The sequence below is a fragment of the Pteropus vampyrus genome, unplaced genomic scaffold, assembly GCF_000151845.1.
Source record: "Pteropus vampyrus isolate Shadow unplaced genomic scaffold, Pvam_2.0 Scaffold43, whole genome shotgun sequence".
NCBI classification, from domain to species: Eukaryota; Metazoa; Chordata; class Mammalia; order Chiroptera; family Pteropodidae; genus Pteropus; species Pteropus vampyrus.
In genome coordinates, this window is record NW_011888824.1 from 5,100,494 (window position 1) to 5,127,332 (window position 26,839).

Below are 26,839 nucleotides of genomic sequence, written 5' to 3' on the forward strand. Positions count from 1 at the left end.
TATATGCCTAACCTATTACATCAGTTTTCTGGTTTACATATTCCACACAGTAATGTAAAGAAAAAAGAAAAGGTAAAGAAAAAGGGAGTCTTTCGATCTATTAACACTGTTTCAAGTTTTTCCAAGAGAAAAATCTATATTCCCTAAATAACCTTATTTAATATCCTATATAAAAAAAAATTAGTCAAAATTAAATAAAATCAATATCAATAAGTATAGTTTCCCTTGAAAAATCTCCAGAGTACACTATTACTCATTGGTTCTCCATTCCAGGATTCCAAAATTCAATTTGAATCAGGGCCTCATATCCATGCCAGTAATCTAGGTTTCAATGAGAACAATAGTTAAAGGCAATTGTACATATTGTACCATTAACTTCCTTATCAGTGTTCATACCGCTCATCTAAGCTTCAAGTGATAAGTCCACCACCAATGCCACCATGCTTTAGAGAATGAAACTTTTTGTCTACTTTAACTGGACTGGAAAGTAGCAAAAACAAGGTATCATGTGTCCCTTTCCTATCTCAATATTTCTATAAAATGCCCAGAATATCACTTTACTAAAAACTGTTTAAATATTGATGTTGTTGATGTCCTTACTTATATACCTTCAGGCGAGAAGCTACTAAAATGTGGAGGCACAACACAAAAATCTTGATTATTTTTCCAGCTATTAAGTATTACTTTAATAGAAGGAAAAACATGTTACTTTTAAGATCTTGTGGTAAACAGTGATGGGTCAACTGAACACAGCATGAAGTAGGAGGAAAGTACACAAACAAGAACCGAATTGAGGTGCCTGCCTACAGAAACAGGGATTTGATAGTGTGTTTGAAGAATGTGAGATTCCTTTGTTACCCCCCAACTTTCAGGAAAAGTCCACAGCAACTGTTGCTTTGCATTAAAATATCAGGAAAATGAAAGGAAAAGAATCTGTGTTAGTCTCTGGTTAATCCAAGAAAAAGGTCTGAGGCTGAGATAGAAAATTCAGTAGAAACAGAAAATCGTGAGAGGTGAATAGGGATGTTTGCAGCATACACCGCTCTACTCCTGCCCGTGAGAAAAATCCTCTCATATACTAGAGAGTGATGAGTTTCCTGTGATTTATGGATAGAGACTCAGACCAGTTTTATGTGTGTATACATATGTACATACATGTATACGTGATGTGCATGCACCCACAAAGAAGAATCCCAGAAGGCTGGATGACTTGGGAAACCTGAATGGTTAACTATAAAATAAAAACATGACAATTATATCAATTTTAATTCATTTTTATTATGTCTTATCTAAGAGTAACTTTAAATATTGATATCCATGAAATGTTTTTAAAAAGGATAAGATCGAAGACCATAATGTTTTTGATTGTTTAATATTTTTCATTATTTCTTTGATGCTACAAGCTAAAAAACAATTAGTATTGAGGATCAAATCTAGCACAATAAAATAGCCAGAATTGTACTTCCCAGATGGGGCAGTACATAAAACAACAATTTTAGATGTCTTTATTCCCCCTCAATTATGACATTAACTTTAAAAAATCTAGAGGTAATTCTGGTACCAAATACATCCTGATTAGAATTAGTTTGAAGTAATGTAGCTGAATTCCACCTCAAAGCAGGAATAACACTGCTTTAGATTCATGGAACCAGAAAGTATCAGTCTAAAGGATAACAGAAGAGAAAAAATTAAGGAAGCTCCTAAAATCCTGCTGCCCCATACTCTATGATTCCGCCGTAAGAATGAACCAAATGCCCAGTTCTCTTTGTCTCCCAAACCCCTATTTTGAAAAGTTTTATTTACTAAATGTCATGTATGAATAAAAATTTTCTCAATTCTAATAAAAAAAAATTACTAATCAACATAAGTGTCATCATCACCAGGAGTAGATAAAATTCCTGTCAAAAGCAAAGAAACGTAATGATTTAGTTAGCCTAAACAATCAATGATTGATTTAGATTTCCATTAAGCTTCCTAAAAATATTGAAACTGGCTGTCTGCTATCTCCATCTCTACCATTGCTAATAATGACTCAGCCATTATTTAGACTCTTCATTTTAAGACTATCCTCTTATTCCAAAAGTACACTGACAAAAAAATATGCAATGATGGATGTACAAGCCTATTCTTTGCAGCATGATTTATGATAGCAAAAGACTGAAAATAATTCAAGTGTCCATAATTCAACCAGGAGACTGACTTAGTTTTGGTAAATCCACACAATGGAGAAATGTGTAGCTATAAAAAGGAACGAGGAATATCATTATAAACTTACAAAATAATTTTGGGAACATACGCCTAAATTAAAAAAGCAAGCAAGGAGCAGGATAGTGGTTAAGCTATCTTTTGTGTAAGAACAGAGAACAAAATATAAACTTACACATATATATTTACTCACAGTGGAAGGAAAAACAAGAAAATATTTTAAAGTTTCTTATGGGGGAAGAGGAACAGGGTAGAAATGACAAGAGAATAGATGCTAGACTTCTCCAAATGTACTTTCCTTTATTGAAAATGGCAAATAAAGAATGTTTTATTTGCCATTTTCAATTCAGATCATAGGCAAGCTTCTGAAGTGTGGGACATCCCATATTCATCTTGAACTCTAAGTGAGTAAACACATAATAAGCCAGCAAAACTGCTGAATAAATAAATGACAGTTGCTTAAAAAGAAAGATGAAGCTACCAATGTTCCCTTCTCTATTCCTTAAGAAAGAGGTATATCATTAGATTTTCAGATACTTTTCTAGTAACAGAGATGGATTTTCCATGATCTTTCAGTCTGTCCTTGCAAAACAACCTCTTAAAGTTGGAATTACGGTCAGTGTTTAATTAGAACAGTGCTTCTCAAACTTTCCTCATTACTAGCCCCCTAAGGAATCTTTGTAAAGTATTTTTTTTCCTATTTGGCCCCCTCTCATGGTATTTTTATACCATGGCTATATTGAGTATCTGCTTATGGTATTTCTGTATATGGTATTTCTGTACTTTATACGTATAAGAATAAACATTATTTTGCCCTGCCCTTGCTCCTCCCCCAGAAAAGAACATCAATTTTCCTCTTTTTGAGACTTCACGGTTTAGGCAAACAGCTAGTTTATCTTGATTTCATTATCACCACTGAATCTAAACCATTTTGGCTAAGCATCCATTTAAAAATAACAAACTGTGATAAACAGTAGATTGGCACTCGACCACCATTCCAAATACTTCTGTGCCCTCTGTATTATAGCTAAAAAGGAATTCAGATCTTGCCAGTTGATGTACTTAGGACATAGGTGCTTTGAAAAGCCTACCTGAGGCATAAGACGTGCATTTTTTGTCAGCATGGACAATCAGTGTGGACCCAGCAGGTATAGTGTAGCTCTGAAGCAGAGTTCTCAGAGGGGACTAGAAATACGTAGGTGCTCTTTTAGGTTGTGGATACTAATGGCATTTTATGCCCAGAGGTCAGAAATGTGAAATATCCTGCAATCAGTGGAATAACCCTGTACAACAAAGCAGAGTCCAACCCAAACGGCCAATAGTACTTGAAACACCCCTCAAAAGGGGCAGTCATACTGCTTCCTTGTCTCTGAATCGCAACTGAGAAAACATCTTCCTGAAGTCCAAGTTCCAGAGGAAGTTACCTGACTCCTATTTCCCCGACTAGCTCCCCAGTGAGCCAGTTCTGCAGTGCTGTTCTGGGTGTCACTCTTGGAGGCTTTTCTAGAACCTGCTCTGCCAACCCTTGCAAGGACTTTCATAGCAAATAATTCTCTACATTAAATCAATCTTGGCTTTGAATAATTAGAATGTTTTTTCTTTCCTTGAACTGAATCCTGACTGCTATCTAAAGCAAATAAAAAGAAATGACATTTGAAAGAATACTTCAATACCATGCCATCTAAGGTGTAGGGCAATTTTGACTAAACAAAGGGGAGAAAATTCAAGTTGAACTAGTATTTCCTCATTATGGTCTTAAGCAAGGTGAAAATAAACATTTAGGCTAGTGTTTTCCAAGAGTTTTTTCATTATTGCCTCCCTAAAGACGTTTTTAAAACTTTTTTTCGCCTAATACCATCTCCATGGTATTTTAATACCACAAATACACTCTGTTTATGTACTCTATGTATATCTTTACCCCATACATAAAAAGAGTACGATATTGACCCCCTGAAAAAAAAACCAAACAAACAATTTTCACCCCCTTGGCAGTGATATCTTCCTCACTGAGAATGCACGGTCTAGCCTTTATTTAGTTTTAATTCTTTAATATTCAACAAGAAAACACCATATAGAAGCCTACGGGATGAAGAATCTTCTCTAGCTTTTGCCAGAAAGGTTTCCCAGAATAATCTCACATGATGCTGGTAACTCCAATTATGCCAAGTCAAATTTTCTTCTCTTCTGATAGTTTCTTACAAAGAAAAAATCCTGACCTTTGGGCAGGAAGAAAGCTATGATAAAAATTTGGACCATCCCACTCCATCTCGATGACTAGTTTTAGACAAACAAAGCTTTCCACAACTACTAGTATCTACCTTCTATTAGTTTTCTTCAACATTGGGACAAGAGTGTACAACATTTAAAAGCACTTTCTAGGAATCTAAGTAATACTGAACTCCGCAAAGTTAAAAAACTCACTTGCCTCTCACTAACCTAATTCTATATTTAATAAAATAAAGAGTGAATGAAGAGGCAGAGCTGAGCCCCTCTTGACTCTATTTAGACTCTTCAGTTTAGCAGAGGCCTACTTTATAGACAGACAACTGATGTACTTATTCTTCCTCCCTGTCAGCTGCTTCCTGTCCCCACTTCCTTCCCCTATTCAACATAGATTTCACTTAACTACTATCTAGCCATAAATTCTTACCTTTGTCCCACTGCACTTCCATAACACTCACACGGCCAGACCCCAACCGTGGGTCGACATAATTGCCCACTTTATCTGAAACTAGACGTAGGCTGCTGCTGGAAGGATAAAAAAAAAATTCACACAGCTGAGCAGACATTAAACTGAATGCCCTCAACTTCAACTGATCCTCATCACTATACAACAATCCTTCTTTCTCTGATCCTCTTTCATGGCCTTCAAAGAAGCTTCTTCAAACTTTTTACTTCCAGACAACTATGTAATTTGCTCCTTCACCTCTGTCAAGCCTTCACTCAAATGCCAGCTTCTTAGTGCAGCTTTTCCTGAAGAAAATTTAAACACTACATCCCCTTCCTCTTTTATTTTTACCACCTAATAAACTATGCACTTTACTTAATAGTCTGCTTATTGTTTATGTCCTGTGACTACAATGTAAGTTCCGCAAGGACAGGGATTTTTGCATGTTTTACTTCTGTATCCCCCTGCCTCCGACAGTACCTGAAACAGAGAAGGCACTCATTCAAATACTGAGTGATGAATGAATGAATGAGTTTCCTCTTTCCCAGGGATCTCTACCTCCCCAGTCCATTGTAAAACTCTCTCCATTGGCATTTTCCCAACCGGATTTAAACACACCAGTCTTCACTGTTTTAAAAAGCTTTCTTTTAATCCTTAACTCCTCCTGTAATTACCACTCCCTTTCCCTCCTCCCCAAGATTGCCAAACGTTCTTCAAAAGTTGTCTTTATTTGCTGTCTTCAATTTTTCACCATCTGAGTTCTTCTCAATCAACTGCTGTCTGCCTTCTGCCTCACCATTGCATTACGATTGCTCTTCTAGAGGTAAATGAACATCATTTTGGGGACAAAAACAGTTCTGATCTAACCTGGCTCCATCACAAGCATGTAGGTTGGTCACCTAACCCAGACCTGAGGATTAGGGAAAGCTGATATTGCTACTGATACTGCTGACAATTCCTTTCTTCTTGATATACCCTCTGTCTTTAGCTTTCATAGTTTTCTATTTTTCTGACTGTTCTTTCTCTGTCCCCTTTTCAGGTTGTCTTCCTCTTCCTTATGATTTTGGTGTTCTTTGGGCTTCTATGTAGCCCTCCTTTCACTTCTTAATCTACATATACTTCCTATATGATCTCATTAATTCCCCTCTTTTTGACTTCCATCTACAAAATGGCATTTCCTATAAACTGGGCTTAGAGATCAAGATCTCTCTGAAGTGCCAGACTACCTAACCACTTACTGGACATCTCTACTTAGATGCCTCACACTCACCTCAAACTCCGAAATTCCAAAACCGAATTTATCACTTTGATACTTCTCACCATTCTCTTGGCCATCCATTCTCCTCCTATATTCCCAATTTTAATTAAATGGTGCCAGAACTACCAGTTCACCCTAGCCAGAAATCTGGAAATATCCTTGACTTCCCCCTTTCTCTTCCTCAGTCTTCTACATCTACATCAGAGTTTTTGAACCTCAGCATTATTGACATTTTGGGGCTGGATAATTCTTTGTTGTGGAGGCCTGGCCTATGTCCTGTACAATGTTAGCAACCTTGGCCTCTACTCATTATGTGTCAGTAACCCTCCCTGCCCCCACAGTTATTATAAACAAAAGTGTCTCAAGACATTGCCAAAAGTCCCCTAGGGGGCAACCGCTCCCAGTTAAAAGCAACTAATCTATATTCATCAACAAGTCCTGCCTGTTTTACCTCCTAAATATCCTTAAATTGATTCACTCTTCTTCATTCCCAATACTCCATTCTTATTTTAGGCCATTGTCAATATTACTTCAATAGCCTCCTAACAGGTCTCCATGCCTTCGGACTGGTCCTCTCCAATCTCCGCAATGGTGCCAGAAGGATCTTTCAAAGATCAAACTCCTTCATGTAACTCCTGAACTCCTTCCTCCCTACCCAGTATTAAATATTGTGGAGCTTCCCTTCACTCTTCAGGTAAAGATAAAATTCCTGAACATGAATTACAACACCTTTAATAATCTGGCCCCTTATTTACCTCTCCAGCCTCATCTTTCACCACTCATCCCCTCAAATTCTATGTTTCAGTTAGACTGAATTACTATTAGTTCTCCTATAGCATAAAATGAACTTCCGGAAGTTCTCCCTACCTAGGATATTATTCTCACACGAGGCCAACTCCTACTTATTTCTTCATGTCTTCTTCCTCTGGAAAGCTTTCTGTAACCCTTCAAATCTGGGTTAGGTGCTCCTCCTACAGGCTTGCAAAATACCGCAGGTGTATAAAGCAACTCACCATAGCACAGGGCATTCACGGAAGCTGCCTCCTCTCTATCTGTATTCACTTCACCCTTTATTTAGACTATAAGATGTGGACAGGGACTAACCTTTTATCCTTTTATCTTACTTACCACTGAATCTCCAACGTAGGTGCATGGAAAGAATTCAATTTACTTCTAACAAATGAATGATTACCACTAAAACAAAACAAAACAAAACAAAACAAACAAACAAACAAAAACCAGAATCTTTGCATTCTATTTTGGATTCTCAAAAGGTTGTTTCTTCGAAGGTGTGTAAAACTGGTAGATATGTTTTAAAATATCTAGGCAAAGTCTCAGTGCTCTGAAAAATGTGCACAAATTTCAACTGATAACACACTTATAGCAACTGTACCCTCCAGAGGCTACTGAGGAATAGTTTGAACTAAGACCCACTTCCTCCAGCCTATTGTCAGTCAACCTAACAAACTTTTCACAACTACTACTATTTTCTACTAGTTTTTACTTCAATAACAGTATTAGAGTGTGCAGAATTAAAAAGCAGTGTCCAGAAAGGCATGGGAGGGAACTCCTTTTATAAAAGCAGAGGTCATAAATGCTATTTTTCTGCCAAATACCTCGGTACCTGCAGAGATAGGGCGAAGTATGGTCTTTATTACTACATTTCCTCCGCTCAAAACAGCAAGGAGATCGCTGGAGAATCTCTCTGCCCTAAGAGGAGCAAGTCAGCCATCAATACTAGAACCCCCCCAAAATCCCCCAGCCTCATTCACACAGGATCCTTCCCACCCCGATCCACACTCGGGGCCTCCACCCCGAGAGCGCTGAAGGACTTACAAGACCCCCGCCCGGGTCCGGACCGGCGCGAGGCCTCGCTCCCGCAGCTCCCACGGGCGATCGCGTCCCCATTCACGCCCTGTCGCGCGTTGCCGCCCACCTCACAATACAGGAGTTCGGTGCCCGGTTCCTGCTGCCCCGCGATCCTGCAGAACACGCACTTGCTATTGTAGTCCTCGGGCTCCGGTGATTTTGCGGCGACTTCGGGGGTTTGGGATGAACACACCGTAGGTTCTGCAGTCGCCGCTGCCTCACAGTAGGGATCTGACTCCGCGCTGTGGTAGTCCTGCTCCTCTGCCATCTCACCAGTCCCCTGCGTCCCTGAGCCTCGGCTTGTCCAGGACAACTAGGCCTGGACAGAGTCCTCTCCTGCACTTTCTCGGTTTTACCTCGAGGCGTCGCCCCTCGCCTGGCGCTGGGCGGAGCAGAGTTGAGCGCACGCGCTGATCCAGGCTGATGCTAGGCGGAGGGCGATGCGGTGTTGGGCCCCAAAGCCAGCCGCTGGCCTTGAAGCCAGGCCACGAGGGGGAGCGCGAGTACCACGGCGCTACCGGGAGGAGCTGGAGGCGCGGGAGTCGCCCGGCCCCCGGCGTCTGTTGGGTAGTGACGCACGGCGACCACCGAGACGCAGGAGCACGTCCCACGTCGTGTCGTGATGACATCACCAGCGCGCTCTAATATCTGGCTAAGTGAAGCCTGTTTTGGGTATTCTGGACTTCCTCTCCCCAAAACGTGGAGCATAGCAGTGTATTATGCCGTCGCAAGAAAAAAAAAAAAAGTTTTAAAAAATATGTAGGTTTTAAGAGAATGAAAAGAATTTCTAAAGTTTTTAACATAGACTGTGTTTGATGCTTCGTGTGTGCATTTTTCAGCCGAGTAATTTTAGGTGCTTAAGCTCAAAATGTCCAAAACTGAACTTCACGTTTCCTTTTTGTTAACAGCACTAGCTAAATCGGAATAGGAGTTTTAATCTCACATTCCTCATACACAAGTAAATGTGGAGTCCTGTGGTTTATAGCCTGAAATAACACAGAAATTTTCCACCAATGCCTCGTTATGCTTCACCTCAACCACTGCAATAACCTAACTAGTTTCCCTGCTTGATTGTCCTGTCACTCAAACCCTTCAGTAACTACTACACTTAAAAGTACCAATTCCGTAACTTGATGTTCAACATGGACTCTGATTTGACCTCAACCTTTTATTTTATAATACTTGGCTCTTGCCGAACACCTAAAATGTGCTATTTCTCTTCACCGTCAAAACAAGAAAGATTGGTTTTACAATCCCCACTACAGAGATGAAGAAACAAATTCAGACTTCCCCGATACCAGACAATTAATTATTGATAGTGACAAAGTTCAGACAAAGGTTTATTTAACTCCAGAAGCCACCAGCCTTTCTGAACACAGAACTCCTTTTTTAACACTAAATTTTTTTTTCCTGCACCAGCTCATGATAATAGTTTTGCCCTTGAGATTCACTGATTTAGAAAATACATAACAAAGTCCTATTATGAATTCAGTAATGTTTTGAATTTATATTGTATGAATCAAAAGCATTTATATATTTTAAAAGTTGGTGTACATGTGTTCAAGATATTTTTCATTATTTTTGCAGTTTGCCAGTGGTTTGGGGATCACAATAATAGCTTCATAGCCCCTCAGGAGCCCAAGGCAGGGTTCAGAATCAGTACATTTCTTGCTCAGTGTAAGTATCCATTATTTCCATGTATGTAGTACACCTTCACCTGTACTTTTATACAGTGTTCTCTCTGTTTGAAATATCCTTGTTTCCACCTCTGTATAAACGAATTCCACCTTCCAAGCCACTCCTCAAATTCTGCCTCTTTAAGGAAGTTTTCTTTAATTAACCAAACAGAAATGAGCACTTCCTCTTGTGAATTCACACAGCAGTATTCAATACTTCTCTTGTAGAACTGTCACTTTGTTTTATATACAATAATGTACATATGTCTTTGAATCTCCTTTAGTGCCTAATACAGTGCTTTGCATGTAGGTAGACACTGAAAAATTGTCTAACGAACAAAAGAATGATTAGGAATAAGGTTGTTTGCACACTGTACAAGAACACCACAAATAAGAATGTGCTAATTAACATCACAGACAAATATTAACTTATATAAAAGCATAAGCAGGCTTGGAGATTCCAGGCCTCCTGGCCAAGTTCTAGAGTAGTGGTGAGCTAACTCCTACAAAAACCCACATTGGGTCATATGGCCACATGCGCACATGCGCGCGCGCGCGCACACACACACACACACACACACACACACACAGAGGAGACCAATCACTTACATACTGGCACATACACCTGCTTAAGTTACACCTGTCCTAACTACACTCCTAGTGAAACCTGCGATTACTTCTCTCACCTACCTGCACTTTCAAAGACTTGCTTTCCATTCCTCAACTTTGAACTTGATATAGTGTCCTTCCATGGAAGTGGGAGAGGCAATACGAAGTATTTTAAAATTGTCTGGAGTATGTGTCCTGATGTGGAAATAGGCAAAAGTATAGGCAATAGTGTGTGCACAGAGCTGCTACCAGTGGTACACTAGATAGCTCCCCTGGGAAATAGCCATTCATATTGTGACAATAAACTAGCTTTAAATTTTACTTGCAAAATGGAGTGCTGTTTTCTAGTTTCATAAGAGCACCATATAGGCTAGCAGGCTCTGGAGTCAGAAAACTCTACAATTTAACCATCTGTGAAGACTTAAGCTATTTATCTTTCTGTACTGAGGCTTTCTCTTTTCATCATCTATAAAATGAGGATAATAATAATGCTTAATACGAACATTGTGAGAACTAAAGCCTGGAAGCCTGGCACAAAGCTCTCTATAAATGTTAACAATTATTATCACTAGTTAGTGACAGTATGTGAAATAATTTAATAAGTGATCAGATAGTTTACTTTCATTTAAATAGAGAAGCTTTAGTGCTTCTTAAGACAGAGACCGTTATGGTTTTGAAATGTCATTTATCCTGTTTAAAGATAACAAGAATAAACTTGAAGCAATTGATGATCTGGTTATTACTTTAGAACATAATGTTTTCAATTTTAGAAATCAAGTTTCTTATTTGCTAGTATTTAGTACATAGTAATTGACTATGAACAACTTAGAAACTTGATTAATGGGGAATTTAACCATCATTTATTTAGTTTATTTATTATTTGTTTGTTTGTTTATTTATTTATTTTTGTTTAAAAGCATAACTGGAAAAAATAACCATGAATGTGTTGCATGTAGAATGATGCATAAGGATATCATCTTATTTAAAAATAATTTAGGATATGGATGTAAGTCATTACTATTATCAATAGCAAACATTCATTAAGAGCCAACTTTGAACATCATATCATAATTAAAACAAGGCTTCATTTGTCCTTGCTTTCTCCATCACTTACTGATTCATTTCTCTGCTCTCTTTTTCAACCAGACACCCCCACTAATTGTCTACGCTATTCCCAATCCCTCCCCTACCTCCTCTCACACAGTCTATCAGGCTTTCACTGCCACCATTCCATCCAAAGTATTCCGCTAAGGTGACCAATGACCTCCGTGTTACCAAATCTAAGTCACTTCTCAGTGCTCATCTTTTCAGTAACAGTTGATCATTCTCTTTCCCTTAATAAAATATTCTTCTCTTGGTTTCCAAGACACTACACTTTCTCAGCTTTCCTCTTACTTGACTGGCTGTTTCTTGGCTGCTTCCTCTTCTTCCATACCTTTCTTGTCACAAATGGGCTTTGGTCCTAGGTCATTTCTCTCTCTCTCTCTCTTTCTCTCTTTCTCTTCCCCACCGCCCCCAACACACATGCACATGCACACGCACACAAAGCTGTGCATATTTTATATATGCAACTAAATGAGACTCTTTAGCTATGCTACTCTCTTGGTGATTTCACGCAGTATGTGGCTTTAAACACCATATCATTTTATTGCACTTTGCTTTATGGTGCTTCACAGATACCCATGTTTTTCACAGATTGCAGATCCTCCACCAGCAAAAAGGTTACAGTTTGCTGAAGGCTCAGTTGATGGTCAGAATTTTTTAGTAATAAAGTATTTTTAAATTAAGATATGTGCATCACATTTTTAGACATAATGCTATCGCGCACTTAATAGACTACAGTATAGTATAAACATAACTTATATATGGACTGGAAAAATAAAAAAAAAATGTGACTCACTTCATTGCAATATTCACTTTACTGCAGTGGTCTCAAACCAAAACCACAATATCTTCAAGGTATGTTTATTTATGCCAATGACTCCCAAATTTATATCTCTAGTATAGAAGTCTTCTCTGAACTCCAGACTTGAATATCTAACTGCCTATTCAACCACCCCATACACATGTCTAACAGAAATTAAAAACATGTCTGAAACCAAACACTTATGAGGAGAACTCCTCTGTTTCTCCCCAAACTGCCTACCTTCTTAGTTGAGAGAAACTCCAATCTGCCATCTCAGGACGAATATTTTGAAGTCACATTTAATGACTTCTGTTTAACTCTTCATATCCAATTCATTAGGAAATTCTTTTTTAAAAAGACTATTATGTAAATTTTCAGACATGTCAAAATAGTCAAAATAGTGTCATAAACCCACAAGTCCACCACCCAGCTTCAATGATTATTGGCCAGTTATGGACAATTTTATGTCATCTATACCCTCACTCATCTTTCTTCTCCTTTTTACTTGGAAGTGGATCTCTAAAGGACATGTAGTCATTTTATTTTATTGACATAATCTTTTTTTAAATTTTTTAAAAATTTATTGGGGTGACATCGGTTAATAAAATTAGACAGGTTTCAAGTGTACAATTCTATAACACAGAATTTGTATATTGCATTTTGTGTTCACCACCCAAAGTCAAATCTTCTGTCACCATATATTTGAGGAAATTCTTTAAAGTACATCCAGAATCTGATGTTATCACAACTATCAATATTGACAGTCACCATCACCTCTCATATGTATTATTCCATACCCTAACAGGTCTCCCTACTTCCAACCTTTCTCCCACTCCCTTTATTGTCTGGTTGCAACACAGCAGCCAGAGTGATCCTTTTAAAATGTAAGTCAAATTATGTCACTCGTCTGCTCAATATTCTCCAGTGATTCTTTATCCCACTGAGAGTAAAGGTAAAGTACTTACCTATAAGAACCCATAAGTCTCTACATTATATGCCACCTGCCCACCTCCATACATTCCAGTATCAGCTACCACCAATATTTCCATTACTACTTCTACTCTAGCCACATGCAGCTCCATGTTGTTACTTGTACCAGCCAGGCATGGTCCCACTTTTGAGCCTCTGTACTGGTTGTACTTCTGCCTGTAACACATTTTCTACTACTAGTCATACAGATTATGCCTCTTACTTCCTTCAAGTCTTTGCTCAAATGTTCTTCCCTGATGAGGTCAACTCTGACCACCCTGGCAACTTACCTAGTTAGTCTCACCCCCAGCATGTTCTTCCCTTACTTTGTTCTATTATTTCCATTGCATCCATTATCTTCTAGATATTTAAATATTTAATGTTACATAGTAATATCATTACATTCAAGTATTTAAATACTACATATTTAACTTACTATGATTATTATTGTCTGTTTCTTTCTCATTGACTGTAATCTTAACAAGAATTATTGTTATTTTTTGTCTATTTTTATTTCATTGAAGTATCTCTAGTGCCTTTATGTAGAGTATGAGGTATGTAGATTATGAGACACTGAGTGTAATCAAGGACAACTCCAAGTTTCTTAGTCCAAAAACTGGAAGGCTGAAGGTGATATTTACTAAAATGGAGAACTCTGGGAAGCACAGGCTTAGAGCAGAGAAGAGCAGGCATTAAGTTCTGGGAATATTAAATTGAGATGCTATATCAATCTGTTTAGACTAAGCTTTTTACAGTAAACAACTCCAAAAATCTTAATGTCTTAAAACAAAAAAGGTTTATTTCTTGCTCACATTTGTGTCTACTGTAGGTTGGCTCTGACTGCGCAGGCTTCATCTCATGACCCAGGCTGAAAGAGCAAGATATTTCTGGTGTGACAAGACAGAGGGAAGAGAGAGCATAGTGGAGCCGCTTGATGGCCCCTAAGGCTTCTTCTCAGAACTGGCATATGTCGCTTTAACTCACATGTCATTGACCAAAGCAAGTCCCATGGCTAATCCTGATATCGGTGGAACAGGGTTAAATATAATCTTAGGACTAGAAAAGGCAAAAAATATTTTGAATAATAATATAATCTACTATAGATGCCATAGATATCTAAGTGGCAATGTCATTAGATAGTTGAATATATGAACTTGAAGTTCAAGAGAGAAGTCCAGGCTCGAGATATAAATTTTAGAATATTTAGCATATAGTATTTACATTCATAAAATTAGAAGAGTTCACCAAAGAAGTTAGGAGAGGTAGAAAAGAAAAAAGTTCCAAGGACTGAGCTTGGGATACTCTAGCATTTAGAAATCAGAGAAATGAAAAATGATAAAACATGACTGAGAAAAAGTGGCCTGTGAGAACCAGGAGGAGAACCAGGAGAAAGTGATATTCTGGAGGTAAAGCAAAGATTGTTTCAAGCAGAAGGAAGTGATCAATACTGTCAGAAGTTGCTGATAGGATGAGAAGAAGAGGGCTGGGAATTAAGTGGAGGTTCTTGGTAAAGCTGATAAAAGTAGTTTTGCTGTTGGGATTGGGGAAGAAGCCCAATTCTAGTAGGTTTGAGAGAGAATGGTAGTAAATGAATTTAAAGTAGCAAGTGGAACAAATTAGACTATTCATAGGAAAAAAAGAAAGTACATACACAAAGAATATCAGAGACCATAAGCTACACTGGTAAAGATCAGGAGAGGAAGAGATGTTGGAATGTCTGAGCACAGGAGAAGAGTGATTATTGCCAAGTCAAAGTTTATCTACTCAGGTGTCTCCCTTTCCTGCAACCCAAGGAAGCTGCACTAGCTCACCATCCTGCACCCACAAATTTACTCCACCTTTATCATATTTTAAATTTCCTTTCCTTGTATGTCTTCTCTAAACTTTTAATGTTGGAATGCCCCAGGGCTTCCTCCCTGCTCTTCTCTAACAATGTTACATTCACTCCCTTGATCTCATCCAGTCTCAAAGCTTTAAATATCTATATGCCATGACCGCCACAATTCTAACTCTATTCCACCTTTCTCCAAATCAAAATTCAATTGCACACTTGATATTTCCACTCAGAAGTCCAATAGATTGAACTGCTGGTCTCCCCACTTCTAACCTCTTTTATTCACAGACTTCTGATTGCAGCTGATGCAGAATAATTAAGAAATTTGCCCAATGTCATACTAGTAGTCAGTGACAGAACTGAGATCCAAACCCAGGATGTCTGATAGAAACCTGTGCTCTTAACCACTGTTGGATAGAAACCTGTGCTCTTAACCACATGCTTTGACACATGCATATGTTCAATAGGTTACAAGAGGGTATGTCTAGATGTCTAGAACAGTCCATGTTTGTTAAATATACACATGGATTTGTAAGAAAAGGCCTGAAAGGATATATAACAATTATATATGCACTGTGATCTCTGGGTGGATAAATTATGGTTTGATGTTTTCTCTCTCTCTCTTTTTTTTGTTTATCTGGATATTTTACATCTTCAGCAATAAAAATACATTAAATTTATTATAAGGAAAACATCCTAACAGATTTTTAAAATTCAGGATTTCAGATAAACTTCATTTCCTTTAATCACTCATTCATTTCTTTAAATTTTATTTCTTCTGTTTCATAAATAATCTCATTCAATAAATTTTTGAGTTGTTCAACCCCGATGTCAGAAGTTTACAGGGCATTTTCAGGCAGATTTCTTGATATTCCTGGAGAGACAAACTATAGAGCTGCTATGACCATATGTCTGATTCAGTGTAGTATTTCTATCCATTTTACGGTGGGGATATGGTAAGCATGTTAGAGGTTTGTCTCAATCTCATAAAGTAGCATCTCAACAGTAGACACCCCTTTTCCATATCCTAAATAGAAATTTCCTGAACATCAATACAAAGACCTAACCAGGCTTATATTTAGTAAATAGGAATAACTTTTTGCTCTTTCAGCAGTGTCTCAAGAATATTAGACTTTTCTGATGATAAAAGGTAAGCAAGCATGACCACATTTCTCCCTCCTTAAGAAAAACAGAGTAAAAGGAAATACTTAAGGTTAAAGTGGATGTTGCCTGCTACTAAATATTGCATGGATATTGGTCTCTACTATTGGAATGAGTGAACTGTCTAGGCAGAGGAAGAGGAGAGAGAAGTGCTTGTGTTTGGAAAGGAGAGAATTTTCCAGTTTCTAATTATTAAAATGCCTTACTTAAAGCTCTCTTTGAACAAATATTGGCAAGTGGCTCAGAATCCCAACTCGTGACTCTTTGAACTTTGTTAAAGGACTTTAAGGGAAGTCCTAATCTTTTGTTCTTAAATGGAAACTGTAAATCATTTGTAGTGAAGGAAATGATAAAAGAAAACAATCCCTTCTCCTTATAAGAAACTTCTCATTCCTGTTATTTCCTTGATGAAATATCTATTTAGTTGTCTACAGAATATAAAGCAGATACTTTTTCTTTTTTCATAATGCTTTCCTAAGAGCCATGTCTTCAAACAAATCATTGAAAGTAATTTCTACTTTTTATCAGGAATAAGGTTACATTTGGGTTTTGCATTTCTGAAAAAGAATTCAGAAACGTTTGATGTGACTAATACCATAATAGTACTAACTTATCTTTGTTTGGCTTTTATAATTTTTTAAGGCATTTTTATAAACATGTATTAATTTGATTCTCGTGACATTTCAGATAGTATATATTATTAACTCTATTTTAGAAACGGAAAAAATGGGACACAGGAAGATGAATCAGCCAACTCAGGATTATTTACTTGGTGGCTGATAGAGGAGTCCATCTTGCAGCCCTTTTAGGAGCACTAGGGGCACTTCCTGTTTTCCCCAAATGAACAAAAAATAGCTACTGTGTAAATCAGTATACCTCCATTATCATACGTTAATGTCAATTTTCTTGTCAAATTCACACCTGTATTTCTTCGTAATCTCAAGGCCAATAAATCACATCTACACCATTCATTCTTGTTAATTACCCTCAAAAATATTTTCTGTTTGCTCACATCCAAACAATCTATGATTCCTTTCCCCGAGGAATTTTTTCCACTGCTGACCTCTTTCAAATTTTTTCTTCTGTAAATAGCACAGTTTCACTGTAAGCACTCTAATCTATAATCTCAACCTCTTCACAGAACCATACCTTCACCTTCTTGTGTGAACTGAAACCTGGCATTCTGCCAAGCACATCACTGCCCTTAAGCTTTGACCAAAAAAAAAAAAATTGCTTTTTCTCCCCAACTTCCAACCTGCTAAGAGAGATTTGGAAGCAGTGTTGGCTTCCTAGCTTCTGACTGCCAGTTTCAAGTGATTCCATCCCTATCAGTATGCAACTCCTTACCCTCTGCCCCCTTGAGTTTCATGCTACAGCATGAAACATCCTCACCATTGCCCACTGGCTACCGGGTCACTCCCCCCAGATTCACAGAAAGCTTCAGCACTATTTAGTAGGGATTCCACCTTGGACAAATCATTAATTTTTCAGGTTTCAATTTCCTCACCTGGGAAATAATAATAGTTGTACCTATCTCATGACCATCACAAGTTATTATGAAGATTAATTGAGATAATATATGTAAAGTGCTTAGAATAGTACTGAGCACATAAGTGCTCAATAAATGTTTTCTATTGCAACTTAACTGCTTGATGCTGCTTCTATTTAATAATCATATGACTAAATAAGTACCAACACAAGCCCAAATCTACAAAGCAAAAACATGAACCAACAAACATCTTTTTTCACCCCCTCCCTGGATACTGTCAATTTAAGGAAGCCTCTTGAGAAAATACCTTTGTAAGTACCCAGAACCTCTGATTATCATCATGTTAACTATTTGTCCTCCTCCTCAGAAGTAGATAGGATTAATAGACTGATTAACATGTTATTGTTAAGGCAGGAACAGTAAAGATTTCATGCGACTTCTTCCCAGAAGACAGACTAGAAGAAAGAGGTAGGAGACATGAATAGACATCTCACAAACAAGAAAACATGAACAAATAAGAAATATATTCAAAGATGGTCATCTTCATTAGTAGTCAGGGAAATGCAGATTAGAACCAGAGTGAAATTGCACATCCTTGAAACTGACAAAAACTAAAAAATCTATCAGATATTGGACAAAGTATTTTGATGAGTATGTAAATGATACAATCACTTGGTGAAACATTGTGGGGTTATTGTAAAAGCTAAATATTCTCAAACCCCATAATACAGCAGTTCCATGTGAAAGAGTGAGACTTTTTCACATGAGCATCAGAAGAATGATCAGAGGAAGACAAAACAAAACAAAAAGCACAAAACTGCAAGCAACCCAAACTACTGACAGGAGAATAAATAGTGGTATAGTGATATATTCACACAGTGGAATATTAAACACACATGCAAATGAAATACAGCTGCAACAATAGCATGAAGAAATGGTAGAAGCAATGTCGAAGGGAAATGAAAAAAGCATGTTTCTAACAAGTAAATGTCTATAGTATAATGGAATTTACATATATTAAGCCATTCTCATAACACATCTTTGAGGAAGGCACTATTCTCTCACTTTACAGATGAGGAAACTGAGGCACAGAGAGTCTAAGTAACTTGCTGATAAGTGGAGGTGCCAGACTAAAGCTAACATTTACTAGACATTCACACAATACCAGACACTTACTATCTTGCCTAGATTACCTATTTTATGAAAAATACTCCTTATAAAATGTCCTTCTTGATTTTTTAGACTGAAATATCTTCCTTCCTAATTCAGTATGACTTAGGACTGGAGAACCCAGTTTATCATATGCCTTTACATTTTCTTTTAACCCCATCACCTAACCGTAAACTCAATGGATAGTTTGATCTTCATTTCAACAGTCTTCTGAACTATATTCCAAATTTCTCTTCTGGAAATAGAATGTGACTCACTGCCACTGCCCTTACGCCCTGAGGTCCTGTAACTTTCCTTAAATCCAGATTATTTAGAATGCAAATAACTAAGAAATCGGAAAGTGAATTCTTAACCCCACATCCTTTCATCCCTGCGACTCCCCCAAAATCTCTCTCCTAGTCTTCTTTTACTTACACCCCTAAGACCCAAAAGGAATAATTTGAGCAGGTAGTGGGAGGATCCTTTCTTCATCATAACATTAAGAATAATGCTTGTAAACTTGTGACCGAGCAAGAATTTGTTTCTTCAACTCTAAAACAGAGATAATTATACTTAGTTTTAAGGATCAAATAAGATAATGTATATATAAAAAAGGGTGAAAATCATGATAAATAAATGTTACCCGTCTTCATTTGTCTCTTCGTCACTATTATTGTTAACATATCAATTCTTCCTCAGCAAGGCATTGTGACAGGGTTCAGAGATCTAAGCACAGAAGTCCATCAACCTTGCTCAGCTCTAGCCTATTTGCTGGAGGATGGTACTTATGGTAAACCTTCAGTTCTTGTCTCAAGACCTTTCCTGAAGATGTTGATATGTATTAACAAGATTAGAGGCCAGTGCAAAGTGAACTTGATCTTGGATGAGGTAATTTCTAAATGCTCTGAAGTATGGGGGAACGGTATAATTTACCATAGAATAAGCAAAAGGATGCATTTTTAGATAAGGTAGAGGATAGTGTCAATACATACTTTTGGAAGGTGTTTAAGTGAGGAGTTAAAATCATGCTAAATTAACTTGATCTAAAAATTTCTGGTCCACAAGTTATAACAGAAATGATTGATAAATATGACTATAAATTCTAATTAAGAAATTCCTTGTGTATAAATAATGCATGTATTTGAATGCTCACTAATCAGTAAGTTATGGATTACTTAGTAAAATAAATGGACAAAGGACTTGAACAGAATATTCAGAAAAAAAGATACAAATATAGGCAACACTTGTGGGAAGATGTTCAACATCATTCATGATTATAAAATTAAAATAAAAATAAGATATCATTTGACAAATATGCAAAAGAGATTGACAAAAGATTGACAAAACCAGTATTAGTGAGGGTGTGAGGTAACTAACTGGCACACTCATATACAGTTGGTATAAAATAGTATAACTTTTATGGAGGAATAATAAATAGTATCTTTTGAAAAAAGTACATACATCCTTGATTCACTGCTAAAAATTATCCCAGAAATATAAAATTTATAAAATCACAAACTTCTCTATATAAGGATGTTCACTAAGAATTGTTTGTAATGGCACCCCCACCCCACAAAAAATGGTCCATTAATGCAGAACTGTTTCAACAATGATAGATCCATGCAATGAAGAATGAGATAAGGCTATATATATTGATACAAAATGTTGTACACAGGATGTTATTAAAAAGGTAAACCGAAGAACAGTAGGCATCATATGCTTCTGTTGATATGAAGATATAAATAAGTATATATGCTTAGAAATACTCTAGAAGAATACATAAGAACTTTTGTGGTTATTTCCTCTGAGAATGTAGGGAGGAAAATGTTTGCCTTTCACTGAATTCCCTTCTGTACTGTTTGAAAACTTTACCATAAACATATATTACTTTTATAAGAAACAAAAGCTCAGTTAAAAATATCTAAAGAGCGAGTGGGAATCATTACAATATGTCTGAAAATAGTTTTCAAAACTAAAAACGTTGTCTTAGAAGATTAACTTTCCTTTGCAACTTTCACATCATTAGTTAAATCCTCCATTCTGAGGAGGAATTTCTCCGTTATTTTACCTAACACCTAGTAGTGCTTACTTTATGTCAGGTACTATTTTAAGTGCTTTAACCATACAATCATAGGGTGGTTATTATTACTATTCCCACGTAGATAAAGGAAATGAGGCATATAGAGGTTGAATTACTTAACCGAAGTCACAGCTACTAAGCTCTAGTAGAGCTGAGATTCAAATCCAGGATGTCTGGCTCCAGAGAAGCCATGGTTTAACCACTATGTTTTACTGCCTTTTGAAGTCTTTAGAAGCTTTGTGTTCTATCTGGGTGATCTGATCACATGACCCGTTGAAAGAGACACATGCCATACACATACCCTCAACTCTCCCTGGGATACACCAGGTCAAACCTATCTACTTTTCTGACCCTTTGGAGGACCTAAGAGGAAAACAAGGTGCTGCAAAAGAACAAGACTAGGACTTACTTGGCATGGGGTAATAGTGGGGCCTTTTAATGGTTTTCGAGGGCGACACAATACCTCATCAAAGCATATTTTTGTAGAAATATTATTGTTAATTGGAGTCTTCAAAGATGAAAGGGCTGATCTTAGTCAGCTGTTAGGTAAAATGTGGCTGATTCATCAGCCTGTGGAAATTGAGGTTAAGCCAAGGACTGCTGTGTGGATTGAAGGCTGAACCGATTGGCTAAATTCCAATGTTTTCAAAGTATGTCAAGGTAAGAATTTTTTAGCTGCAGAGACATGAGAAAACATGCCCTATCATTCAAGTTTGTTCAATGTGAATGTGTTTCTTGTTTGGCATTTCCTCAAGGGTATGTTAAGCTATATCAGTTACTTTTTGTAGCCCTAGAAGTGGAGTGGTTGATGGACCCTTGTTGATGGGTAAATAGGACACTAAGATTATCTAATATCTATTACATCTTTTGATCACTCTTCATTCTAACAGCTTTATATTGAAAATTTTCTCCATAAGCAGGCAGGTTCTCTGAGTGTGCATGTAGCCATGTGGCATCCCAGTTGACAAGTTTAGTAATTAAATAGTAATTCAATTAGTCATTGAATAGAAAGAACTGCCTGAGGAACTGCGGTTCCATTATTCCTTTGTGGTTCTGAGACTGGATGCATGATTCTGTGTAAGGAATAAATTGTTTCTCCTTCCAGTGGTCCCTCATGATGTATCGTGGATGGGTATCTGGTGAGGGATACGGCATCCTACAGGGCTGCCATGGGCAATAGACTGTGCAGTATGAGAATAAAACACATGCCAATGGCTAACGCAGGAAATCTTTGAGCAAGGCTTGGGCACTGGGAGAGGTTTTCATTACCTTTGATTAGAAACGAGCATCAATAATCCTATAGAGATCTAAGTTTTCAGTGTGGAAAGACTCGGGGAACTCAGCTTTCTGGTTGCTTTATTAGCTGACTAAGAACATTAAGACACTATTACTTCAGGTGGTGTGAAGCTGTTTGAAGACCCATAATGGCAGAGACAAATCAAAGTATTTAGAACTAAAGGGTCTCTTCTGGTGAGGAGGGAGTAACAATCTGAGTTTATTGTTGATGAAATATGATTTGGCTGTGCCAAATCTTGATCTCGATCTAGAGCTCTGCTTTTCAATATGGCAGCTACTGGCTACATATGGCTAAATTTAAATAAAGTAAAATTGAATAAGATTAAAAATTCAGTTCCTCAATCACCCAGGTCACATTTTAAGTGTTAACACTACTATGGTAGCTAGTTACTATCATAAAGGAGAGTACAAATTCTGGAACATCTCCATCATTGTAGAATGTTCTATTGATTGAGAAGCATTGCTCTAGAAGATAAATAGGTCACCAAAGATACTGTATCAAGAAACACCATTCTGATGATGTGATTGGGCATACCAGGAAGGCTCTATCTAGTTTTTATTTTGAACCACTAGAGATTTGAAGTAGGAGGGAAGGCAGCAAGACCTTAGACTTTGGAGTGAATTGTAAAGCCTGATTTTCACAGTGAAGGCACCTTCTTTCAGGGGATCACTATGCATACTGGTCACCAGCAAGGAAGTGGGAACAGAGGATGGATGTTCTAAGGTTAGGGCTTCCACTGAATGAGACGTGTGTGACCTGATTAAGCAGAAGGAAGTGGTTAAAGGTACTTTTGATACTTTCATAAGTGGTGAGTGTGGCTGACCTTGAGTTTCTAGAACTTCCTTTGGCTTCTGACCTTACTGTTCTTTCTCTGATTACATTCGTAATAATCAGTTAGGCATCCTAAGAACATATATCTTAGCTTCCCTTTCTCGTTTAAGAGATTCTTAATGCCTTTCTCAAAAGGAAAGTAGTTTTATTAGTCCTGTTTCACATGCCTCTAAAATTTTAAAGGCAAGGGAAATCAAATGAAAGGCAATACTAGTTCAGGGTGTCCCTGGTGGCTTGTAGCATGGGGATGTATCTAAATCATTTTCAACAGTCTGGTGAAACATTTGTTTGCCTGCTCCCACCCAAGTCCTTTGATGTAGACTCATGAACTGAGGAAGTGAGAAGCAATGAAGAATGCTTGAGGTCTCCATATTCAGAGGGTTAGGTGTCCATCATTGAAATTAGAAAGTAGGTCAAGAGAGAAATGTTAAAAGGAGGTCATTATTTAAAGAACAGCGAGAAGGGTTAAGAACAGGGAAATTGGTAGGTTTTGAGCCAAGAGTTGTTCTAAGTAGAACAAGAGCAGTTTTTATGAATTGATGAGAGAAGAGGAAGGCGGCTACAGGGAATGAAGAGGGAATTACCAGGGTGACAATAATAAAAACAAACAAACAAACAAACATAAAAAAACATGAGCACTGGGCCTTATTTAATTTTGGATATTCATCATCCTCTCACACCAATAAAAACTCTAACATCCCATAAAATACCTGTTGAATGAACCGTCAGGAAAGAAAATCACACAGATGCATAAATTCCTTTATTGAAAATATTGGGCTAGCACTGCATTACATATATTCAATATCCATAAATGAAGGGCCACACATTTCTAATTGGACAATACTGCTTTAAATAGAGAACACAGCATCTGGATATGCTCTCACAAGTACATATAATATCATGGACTAAACTAGGTAGGAGTGAACTATATGCAAAATGACCACGTTGTTTGTTAATAGCATATGGTTACAAATGGCATAAATAGTAAATGTGATCATCATGAGACATTCCTGATATCTCACACCAACACATTATTTAATGAGCAGAGTATGGTTAAGCGGCCAGCATGTTGTTCATTGAGAGTTCTCAATAGTAGAACTCAGGGGAAAGCACACCCAGGCTACAGATTTAAGATGTTATAACATTCATTTAAACTTGCATGGAATGTGAGTGGAGTTAAATAACTCTTGATCTGACAGGAGGCCACTTGGCAATTTTCTTTATATGTATATATATATAAATAGTCTAAAGTAACAGAATAATCTAAAGAAAATACTCTGCCAGCTTAAGGCTAACATTCTAAGAACTGTTTTATTTTTCTAAATGCAGGTGTGTGTGTGTGTATTACTTGTTATTACTTTTTTCTTTCCAAGATCACTAGGGATGTAATTTAGGACAGATCGCTTTTCAGCTTAGGCTACTAATCGAAATTTTTTTCCTTTAGCATACTTTGGCTTTTATAAAAGTCTGGCAATCAATAATATTGGTTAAATTTTTAACAAGGTTTTATTATAGTATTTAATAAAACTGTTTTATGATATGAAAATGGGTTGATGTTAAAAAATAGGTTTTACTTTTTATTTTAATTTTGGTATGAATGCATTTCTTTGTATTGCTTTTTTTAAGAGAGTCTAGAAACCAAAACAATTGGGCTAATTTGATATTTTTCATTTGACATAAAATATACAGAAATTAAAACACTCAGTCCCTATTAAAACAGGCATGTTTGTTCATGAAAAATTGGGGGTAAATTATGCAAAAACACTATGAAAATAAAGTTTTTATTATTAACACAAAAGATTTTATAAGAAGCAAACCATTTTCTTTTCAAAAGCAAGGTTTGAGTCTAGGTTCATAAAAGTATCTGTTTCTGTAAATATCTACTTGACTGAGCAATGGCTTATTTTTCTTTACTACGTTCAGAGTAAGTAACTAAAAATGTATCTTTTTAATAACTGAATGGAAAGCCGGCCTACAATAGTCAAATTAATGAACATTGATGATGAGTTTTTTTAAATTCAGAATTATGCATATATATATTCTGCTTAAGACCTATTACTCTAAACAATCAGGGCAAAAAAAATTCAATATAAAACTATATAAATCAAATGGAATTGTTGCCAAAACTTAGCACATATCTTTATTTCAAAATGTGACACGTTGAAAGAAAAAAACTGGCAACACATTTCAGACAATTTACTAGAAATAATAAATAAAAGTTTTTTAAAAAATCATATACATATTCCCTTTAAGTGCTATGCACTTTTGATTTTTCTAAATGAGACTAACCTTTTCCATGGCAAACAACAGTATGCTGTACATTTTGGTAATGAAAATTATGTTGATAAATATACAAGGCATGTAAATATTTCCACAGTATCTTTTTTTTCACAGTTACCAAAAAATAAAAATTGCATTCAACTCATACATCTATAAATACTCTGATTCCTCACTGTATAGATTTAAAGAAAGTGAGAATACAAAGTCTCTCAACAATTTCGACTTCAAATCTCTTTCGTCAGTGTCTGCCCTCCACATGTACCTTTCAGGATCTCTCTGCAATGTGATCGTGCTCTGAGATGATGGCAGAAAGAAAGCATTATGGTGGGATGAGGCAGTCCAGGCTGGCGTTTCGTCTTCCAGCCAGCTTTAGGAGGGCTGATCAAACTCAATCTTTTAATGTTGTGTTTTAAGGCAGTCTGAATTTCACTCGAATGTCCATACCTCGAGGTCCTGAACTATGAAGTCTTCCTTTTTGGAAAGAATATCATTATTGAAAGTGCTGCAGGAGTTGCTTCGTCCATGGTATAAATCAGCATCTAGCCATAAACCAAATCTTCCCCTGAAAAGGTTAAAAATAAAAAAAAAGGTGGAAACATTTCAACCTCATGTGGCATACTTTCTGTCCTCCCTCATCCTGTTCTTCTTTCCTTTATGCTATAGACAGACAAAAACCCTAAACTTGTAAAACAAAGGGTACATTTATTTATTTCATTTAAATGACCTGTCTTTCCTAAAAGACAAGTGGTAGTAGTCACTCATTTAGACACATTAAATAAATCATTTTATCTTTGATTCTTAGTGGCATGTATTAGGCCACTGTCCTAATTAAAGTAAGCACATGAACTAGCTAAAATCATCTGACACATAGGTTTTGTTACCTAGGTCAAAACAGACCCACTCAGGTCAGGTGGTAAATTAATAACAATCACAAAAACCTTACCCTCCACCACCAAGTTCTAAAGAACTTATGTCTCCATTGATAAAGTATGAGTTTTCTCCACTCCACTTGAAGACCTTAGGGCAGAAACACAGGACAAAATACAGACATTTTAATCTGGAGAATTAGCAAAGAGGAAACATCAGGATAATACCTCTGTAACTACCCACTGGCTGAGAAAGGTCCTGACCGCCAGGCTTTCCCCACACTACAATGACATCTCCACAGGGGTTACAAAGCAGGAAGACCTCTCAGGCCTACGCTGCCTCTGACTTGCGACCCCTTCCTGGATCCCAGATCACGCAGAAAGAACAGTTCTCCAAACCCAGGGAGGGATCCCAAGCAGTCTGTGTGCTATAGTCAGCGAGTGCTGACCCAGGCTAGACAGAGTCAGACAAGGTTACAGGACAGCCATTGTTTCAATGACAGCTCCCTACCTCCAAACTCACCCATACCCCTGACACTCTGACATTGGCAAAGCAGATATTTCTCTCATCTAGGTACCTTGAAATTTGGGCTAAATGTGTAGAGAAAAGTTTCGCCTGTGCCATAATAGTGGTCGCTGAACTTGAAAGGATGAGTTGCATATGCTCCAAAAATCTGTCAAAAGAAAACAGA

The 26,839-nt window shown here is 37.2% G+C and overlaps 2 protein-coding genes across 10 annotated transcripts in view; both read right to left on the bottom strand.

Moving 5' to 3' along the window:
* HINT3 (histidine triad nucleotide binding protein 3) overlaps positions 1-8,571 on the bottom strand; it is a 23,692-nt gene extending 15,121 nt beyond the window's left edge. Inside the window, exon 1 of one of the 2 annotated variants that reach the window (XM_011358744.2) lies at positions 8,068-8,569. In XM_011358744.2, coding sequence (XP_011357046.1) covers positions 8,068-8,268 — 201 coding nt within the window. In that variant the 5' untranslated portion in view covers positions 8,269-8,569. Of the gene's footprint in view, positions 1-8,067 lie in introns of both variants that reach the window. The other variant, XM_023529825.1, reaches the window with a different exon arrangement.
* A 15,168-nt stretch (positions 8,572-23,739) lies between these two features.
* NCOA7 (nuclear receptor coactivator 7) overlaps positions 23,740-26,839 on the bottom strand; it is a 130,778-nt gene continuing 127,678 nt past the window's right edge. For 4 of the 8 annotated variants that reach the window (XM_023529826.1, XM_011358746.2, XM_011358745.2 and 1 more), the window contains exons 14-16: positions 26,726-26,821; positions 26,225-26,298; positions 25,244-25,843 (exon numbers count right to left, since the gene is read on the bottom strand). In XM_023529826.1, coding sequence (XP_023385594.1) covers positions 25,708-25,843; positions 26,225-26,298; positions 26,726-26,821 — 306 coding nt within the window. In that variant the 3' untranslated portion in view covers positions 25,244-25,707. Of the gene's footprint in view, positions 25,844-26,224; positions 26,299-26,725; positions 26,822-26,839 lie in introns of all 8 variants that reach the window. The other 4 variants (XM_023529829.1, XM_023529827.1, XM_011358750.2 and 1 more) reach the window with 2 other exon arrangements.